The sequence below is a fragment of the Parus major genome, chromosome 4A, assembly GCF_001522545.3.
Source record: "Parus major isolate Abel chromosome 4A, Parus_major1.1, whole genome shotgun sequence".
Taxonomy (NCBI): Eukaryota; Metazoa; Chordata; class Aves; order Passeriformes; family Paridae; genus Parus; species Parus major.
In genome coordinates this window covers 19,781,434-19,788,966 of record NC_031772.1, presented here as the reverse complement: position 1 = coordinate 19,788,966, position 7,533 = coordinate 19,781,434, and the positions used below count along the sequence as shown (strand labels likewise).

The 7,533-nt window shown below is 54.9% G+C and overlaps 2 protein-coding genes across 4 annotated transcripts in view; both read right to left on the bottom strand.

Moving 5' to 3' along the window:
- ARHGAP36 (Rho GTPase activating protein 36) overlaps positions 1-835 on the bottom strand; it is a 12,747-nt gene extending 11,912 nt beyond the window's left edge. For all 3 annotated transcript variants that reach the window (XM_015626298.3, XM_033514113.1, XM_033514114.1), the window contains exon 1: positions 308-835. The gene's annotated coding sequence lies outside the window, so the exon portion shown is untranslated. The remainder of the gene's footprint in view (positions 1-307) is intronic.
- Positions 836-2,705: 1,870 nt separating this feature from the next.
- ENOX2 (ecto-NOX disulfide-thiol exchanger 2) overlaps positions 2,706-7,533 on the bottom strand; it is a 17,806-nt gene continuing 12,978 nt past the window's right edge. Inside the window, exons 8-12 of the mRNA XM_033514158.1 lie at positions 7,011-7,288; positions 6,416-6,523; positions 4,605-4,713; positions 4,294-4,379; positions 2,706-3,082 (exon numbers count right to left, since the gene is read on the bottom strand). Coding sequence (XP_033370049.1) covers positions 2,951-3,082; positions 4,294-4,379; positions 4,605-4,713; positions 6,416-6,523; positions 7,011-7,288 — 713 coding nt within the window. The 3' untranslated portion in view covers positions 2,706-2,950. The remainder of the gene's footprint in view (positions 3,083-4,293; positions 4,380-4,604; positions 4,714-6,415; positions 6,524-7,010; positions 7,289-7,533) is intronic.

Below are 7,533 nucleotides of genomic sequence, written 5' to 3'. Positions count from 1 at the left end.
CAGTGATCCCTGTGGATCCCATGGCACAGGAGAGCTCGCTCAGCCTGGACAGGCACCAGGCTCCCCACAAGGAAGGAAATGCTGGCCCACAGCAGGGACAAAGGCAGAGCCCCACAGAAATCCTCCTTTGGAGGGGATGCTGGAGCAGGAGTCTCACCGAGTCAGAAACACAAGTGGGTTATTTCAGGAAATCTCCCAGGGAAAGCTCAGTCCAGCTGCCCCCTCCATTCCCACGGAGCAGTGGCTGCTCCCTCGGTTTCAGCTGCAGTTTCTCTCCTCCCAGCTGGAGCAAAGGGCCCACATTTACCTTGCCCAGGTCCTGTGGCAGCAGCAGCAGCAGCTCCTGGCTCTCCCTTTGGGATGACACAGCCGAGTCTCCTCAGCCCACAGGCAGCAGGAGAAGAGGGGAAGTGATGGGAAGGAGCTGCCACAGCCGAGGGGAGGAGAGAGGGGATGAGAATGTGAATTTTCTGCCAAAGAAACGAGAGCCAGGAACAGCGTGTGGAGAGAGGGCAGGGCTGGATGGAAGGGACCGCGCTTCCCACGCTGGACACGGAGCCATTGCTCAATCCCCTCCAGCCTCAGCTCTCCCAGCTGCCATCCATGGGCAGCCAGGACACCCTCAGCAAGCTGGGCTGGGATGTGCTGCCCGGGCTGGCTCCCACCCAGCTCTCCCCGAGACCCTCCTGGTCTGGCACAGCCAGGGCCCTGCAGCTGAGGAGCTCACAGACCTCACGGGGTGGATCTACAGCTCAGGTTGTTCCCAGAGGGCTACACACCTTGGAGAGCCTCCCAAACCTCCACCAACACCCAAACTGGCATTTTCTTGCCAGGTAACACCCATGAGCCCCCTGGGGGCCACAGCCAGGCTCCCGGCCCATGGTCATGGAGTGCTTTGGGCTGGAGTGACAAAGAAAGCAGCTGGGCCGAGATCTGCCCATAAAAAATGTTTATTCCTTAAAAATACAGCATTCATCTGCAGGGACACAACTATTGAGAACATGTTTTTAAAGGGTTTCTATCTGCTCCCAGTGCAGCAAGCGCTCGGTGTTGGGAGCAGGGAGAGCAACAGCCCACGAGGGGTCCCAAGGGAAGGTCTCTGTCCCCTGTCCCTGGGTGCCACCTCAGCAGCCCATCCCAGGATGGATTCTCCAGGGAGAAACCTCAGCCCCTCTGGGAAGGCCCTGGGAGAGGGGAGGCAGCAGGACCCGGGGTGCTCGAGCCCTGACTCACTGTCACAGCACCAGCCACTGCTCCTGGTCCTGGCTCCTCTCCCTCCTGCTGCCCCATGGAACAACCTGCCCGCTCTCTGCAGCAGCCCCAGCCCCCTCAGCCCCCCGGGAGGGGGCTCTGGCTGCCCACGGAGCCCCGGCCCAGCTCGCAGCCCGCGGGCAGCAGGGGCTGGGAGCCAGCGAGTCCCGGAGCCCCGGCCCAGCCAGCCCTCGCCTTCCCTGGAACCATCCTGACTCCTCCAGTTCCTGCCCTGGTTTCCCAGGATGGCTCTCACACCCCCTGCCCTCTGTCCTGACCCCAGGGACAGCATTGCCACCTTCCCACCCCTGAGACCGCGCCAGGCTCTGCCAGGGGCAGCAACAACGACGAGGAGGAGGAGGATGGTTCATCTGGGCTGGGGGAAAAGGTGCAGGAAGAAATCCAAGAGATCTGGAGAGCCCCTGGGCCTTGGGATGAGTGGGGATGGGAGGAGGAGCACAGGGAGTGTTCTCTCTCCCAATGAGAGCCAGCAGTCAATTCCTGGCTCCAAGCCTGGTGTGACCACTGGAATTTTGGGGTTTTGGATGAGGAATTGGTTCACACAACACCAGGCGTCTGTGCCAGGTACACAGAACCACCAGAAACGTCCCTGGACTCACCTGGGCACCACCTTGGCCATGGCACAGGGTGGAGAAACACCTGGCAGGATGAGAGCAGGGCAGGGGACGTGTCAGGAAATGTAACTGGGGCTTCTCCCCCAAAGATGAGGTGGGATCTACAGCCCAAGTGAAGGGCACCAACACCTGGGGAGCAAGCAGGAGGGGCTGGAGCTGTGCCAGAGCACTGGGATCACTCTGGGATGTGCAGGATGGTGTGGGGGATGATGCAGGAGCTCTGCAGGGCTGGCTGTGAGCAGGCTGGGCTGGGCTGGGCTGGGCTGGGCTGCACCTCCCCACAGCTGGCTGAGAGCCTGGCATGCACTGGGAACACAGGAACTGTGCTGGGAAGGTGCAGGAGCAGAGGAGTCTGTGCTGCTTGAACTTGGTCTCCAAAGCAAAGCAGGTGGAGCTGGGTGGTAAAAATCACCAAAAGCCAGGCTGATGTAGCTCTGCTCCACCCACAACCCCAGAAAATCAATGTAAAAGGTTCTGTACAGACTGACCCAGAGCACGAGTGGCACTGCCAGAATCCCCCTCTGCCCCCACCTCAGCTCAACTGCTAACAGAGAAAACAGCACAAAAAACAACCAATTCCTTGGCTCAGAGGCCCCTGAGCCATCTAAATCTTCTGTTTAAACATACCTTGGTTTTTACTCATAGAAATATCTAAAATATGCCTTTTTTTTCCCCTTTTGGTGATCTAGAAAGCAGAAGATGCCCCTCTGCTGCTGGTTCAGGACAGGCTGTGGCTGTTCCCAGCAGAAGGAAGGCTGAGGAGGAGGAATTTGGGCACACAAGCACATACAACATTGGCAGAACACAGAGTCGACACGCTGTGCTTCAAAGGGTCAGGCAGGAGCTTTTCCCCAAATATATTGAACAGCACTTGCCCATTAACAAATAACTGATCAAAGGAGCTGCAGAGCTTGGAGGTTCTTCCAGTGGTGCTCTGGACTTGGTTTCACTTTTACTCTTTGTACCCCGGGGCCGTGGTGGGAGGGAATGGCAGGAGCAGAGGGAGGAGCATCCCGGCTTTCCTCAGCATCCCTATCCTGCTGCTTCCAGCCAGAAGTCAAAGCTCAAGTCATCTTCAACCCATCAAAGCCACAAAACTTCCACCTCTTCTCCAGGCTGGCCCCGACCCCGCTGAGCTCCTGCCGGAACGTGTTCTGCAGTCGTGTCATGAGCACTTCCACCTCGGCCGTGCAGATCTGTGCCAGCACAAAGGAAACACGACTCAGGGTGAGGGTGGAAGCCCTGGAGCCTGCTGATAGCTCAGACTCAAACAGTTACAGGCTGGAGCTCATCCAGGCTTTCCTGGGCAGCAGGAGCTGTGTCCATCAGGGCCAAGAGCTGAGGAGGAACCCGAGGTGAGCCCGAGGTCCTGCCTGGCCACACTCGGGGCCACAGGCAGCTTCTGAAGGGCTCTTCCATGGCTCCAAAACACCTTGGATCTTAATCCTTGTGCTCTCTGCTGACCACCTTGGTGGGGATAATGGACAGGGAACAGGGGGAAGATATTCCCCTTCCCTTCCTGTCAGCAGCTTCAAGAAACCTGGTTGTATTCTAAGAACTCCCCCTCCTCCTGCCTCACCTCGGGCCCAAAGATCTGCTCAGGGTTAAAATAACATCCCAAACTCATCTGAGCTCCTGCAGGAGTCAGGGAGGAGACAGAAGATCTCAGAAGGAACACAAAGGACAAGGGGAACAGCCCTGAGCAGGAGGAGACTGATGCCATAGCACAGGTCCAAGGGTGGGCTCTCCCAAGGAGAACCTTCCAGGAGCCTCCTCTGCTCTGTGGATACCACAGAGGAAGCTCCAGAAGGCAGCTGAGTGCTATGATGGCAGTTTTACAGGAGCTCCAAACCAAAATAAAGGCAGCTGGTGGCCCCACAGACAAATTCCAAGCTAGAATGAGATAAAAATTAACTCATAAAGATAAGGCTGGAGTGAGCCAGGGCAGGGAGCCACGCTTTCTTAGGAAAGGGTAAATTAAACACTGAGTTATAAACACAAGCAGCTGGATTCGTTCCAATCCCAAGACAGGATTCCCATGCCTGTGGGGCCTCCTGTCCCTGGGGCTCTTTAAGGAAGAGAGCTGCAGACCAGGATAGAGCAGAATGAGATGGAATTCCTTCCTACATCCAGGAGCCTTTGCACAGTCGTTCCCTTTTACTCCAGAAAGGAGCACAAGGGGCACAGGAGAACTTGGGGATGTGGTTTAGTGGTGGACCCCAAAGCTGGACAGTGGCAGGTGTCCCTGCCCATGGCAGGCACAGAACTGGATGGGCTTTGAGGTCCCTCCCAGCACAAACCACCCTGTCATCCAAACACCCAGGCCATCCCTGGTCCTCCTGCAGCAGATTTGTGCAGGGAGCAGAGCCCAGCTCTCCCTGTGCAGCCCCAGCTGTCCCACACCCACCTTGCTGTCCAGGCGCTGCAGGTAGGAGCAGATGTACTCAATGCTGGCCCCAAAGGGATGCACATGGAGGAAGGTTGAGATGATCCCTGGGGAAAGGAACAGCACAAAGGTCACTGCCACCAGACAAAACCAGCAGGGAACCCCAGCCCCGTGCCCCTGCAGGCAGCCAGGTGTCACGAGGTCACACCCTGAGCCCAGCAAAGCTCCAGGTTCTCCTCAGCCCCAGGATTCCCACCTCCCCTGGGCTAACCACAGGAGCCAGAGCTGGGCAGCAGGAGGGCAAGGTCCCCAGCACCACCAGCAGAACCCACCAACTAAGAGAACTTCTCGTTCAGATTTCACAGGGCTGTTGCTCAAGGTCTTCTCCACCGGACATTCCTTCTCCTGGCTGCAGGCACAGACTCTGGACGTGCTGCTCTCCTGCAAAACAAGCACCCAGGGCACGTTCCAGCCAGCCTGGCACAGCTTGGGCAGGCTCCACAGGGCTGTTCTGGCTCTCAGAGTCCCTGCAGCCTCACTGCTGGATCTGCTGCTCATTTCCCCAGACGCTCCCAGCAAAGCACAGCGGTGTCCAGGGCTGTGATCCACCAGGTGACATGGAAAGGTCACCAAGGACAGCAGATGCCAGCCTGCAGCAGCCCTGCTCCCTGGCACCACCCCTGCCCCAGGAGGGCCTTGTTTTACACAACACACTGCAAACCACACCGAGGCCTTGCTGTGACTCATTAGGCTGCAGAGGTTTATTTCTCAAATGCCCAAACTGACACAAATGGGGTTAATCAGGTGCCCACAGGGATCAGACTGTCCCTGCCTTGAGTCTGTGGTACTGAATTAAAACAGGATTTGGGATAATTTATTACTCCTGACAAACACATCAAAGCAAAGACTGCTGCCCTAGGAGCTGAACTTGCTTTCATTCCCTGGTTTTATGTGGAATTCCCGTGGCCTGAGAGCAGTGGAACAGCTTCCAGTGAGATGGGCTGGAGGGAGGCCAGTGATGAAGACAGAACTGAATGGTCCCCTGGGCTTGCTCAGATTCTTACAGCAGTGCAGTTCTCAGCTCACAGGGCTCAGGCTGTGCCCCAGCAGCCTCAACCTCCACATTTGCTTCCAGAGGAGGAAGAGGAGCTCTGCCCTGTGGGAGCTGCACTGCAAACCCTCATCTGCCTTCTGGAGATGCCAGAATCATGGGATGGGCTGGGCTGACACCTTCCACTCTCCCAGCTCCTGCACTTACATTCCCCTGGCAGTCAGCTGCATCTCCCTCCTTGTCCTCTTCATCTGCCATGCTCTGCTGTATATGGGCAAAGAAAGGAAAGATTACTGATGGAAATCTTATTTTTGTTTTGAAGCTCTGCTCTGATGATTGCTGGAATACACAAAACCATTTTTAGCTAGTAGGAAGGAGTTTATTATCTTCCCTATCTCCTGGCACAAAAAAAGTGGGACTAGAGATGGAAAAAGAGACAAACCCAGTATCTGGCTCTGTGGGCCAAGGGGGAAGTGCTGCCTCATGCTTCTTGTGTAATTGTGTTTGTGCTACACAGAAAAGGACCAGGAAAGGGTAGAGTCATGCCCTGACCCACAATCAAATCAGGATCAAGCCTGAGAAGCAGCACTATGGATTTCTGTTTGGAATTCTGCATGGATTTCTCTTTAGATTAAACCCAGCAAGAATAAAAATATTAAAACACTCACAAGAACTTCCAGTTCCAAAGTGTTTTATGGAGGGCAGATCAAAATGTGCTCCTAAACCACAGCTGTAAATATCAGTGTCTGATAACTGAGACCTTTTTTCTTATCTTTTAAAAGCTCAGGCTGCAGAAAACCCCATTCCAGCTATGACACCACTGGGCACTGTTCAGTGACAGCCCTATTTTATTTATAAATAACTTGTATTTTATTTATAAATCACTTGCTGAGATTGTCTCACAGGTACATGAAGCAACTGCAGGTCCATTCCTGACAGACAGCCTGCAGTTTCACAGGTGATTTTTCCTCACTTTCCAAGGACAACTGCTCCAAACCAGGGCTGGGCATTCCCACCAGGAGTGCAGAAGGACAGATGTCCTTCACCACAACGCCCAGGGACTGCAGCAAGGCAGAGCTGCACAGCACATACCTGCTCCTTCAGGTTTTCCAGCAACGTTTCTATTTTCAGTTTGTCTTCTTTCACTTTTTCCAACTCAGCCTCTCTCTTCTTGTACTCCTCTTGGACTTTCAAAAGATGCTGGAAGAGTAAAGATAAACTCTTAACCTGCCTTCCACCAACTATTGTTCCAAGATCGTAACATTTAGAAGGGTTTTATTTATTTACATTTAAAGTATAAAGCAAGAAGGATCCACAGTGTACTCAGAAATGCCTTCATCCATTAGCAGAGAAAAGAGCACATTTGGGGAAACATGGGGCAGTAATTCCATCCCCAATGGATGGGATTTCCCACTTCAGCTGTTTATGGGCAGAGTTGGTACTTTGGAAGTCACAGTAAAGCTCACAAGGAATCCATCAGCTATGGATTGCTTCCATGGGATTTATCAGCTCACACATAATCCCTGGTATCAATATTTGCTTTGGGTTTCTTTTAACAACACTGGACACAACAAAGTTTGCTCCCCCTGCCAGTTTGGATCCTGCTAAAATCCAGAGTGTTTTTCCACGCGTTCCTGCCGCCCATCCCAGCCTCCTTCCCCTGCAGCACGGAAAATTCCAGGCCCACCTTCTGCATGCCCTGCAGAGCCTGCTGGAGGAGCTTCATCTGCTGCTCCTTGGTGGTGTCCTCGTCCCTGGAGGCCTTGCCCTGCTCCTGCTTGAGCAGCTCCACCTCGTTGCGGTACGCGTCCAGCTGCCAGCGCAGGCTGTCGTTCTCCTCCTTCAGTGCCTCCACCTGTGTCACCAGAGCTGGGGACACACAGCAATCAAACCATGGACAGCAGGGACCCCTCTGCTCCTCACCCTGCACAAGGGCTCCACCTGTGTCACCAGAGCTGGGGACACACAGAAATCACACCCCTGAGAGCAGGGACCCCTCTGCTCCTCACCCTGCACAGCCCCTCCACCTGTGTCACCAGCACTGGGGACACACAGCAATCAAACCATGGACAGCAGGGACCCCTCTCTGCTCCTCACCCTGCACAGGAGCTCAGCACCCAAAGGAATGGCTCCCTTTTTGGGGTATCACAGGGCTGGAGCCCCTCTGCTCTGCAGCCAGGCTGGGAGAGCTGGGAATGTTCCCCTGGAGA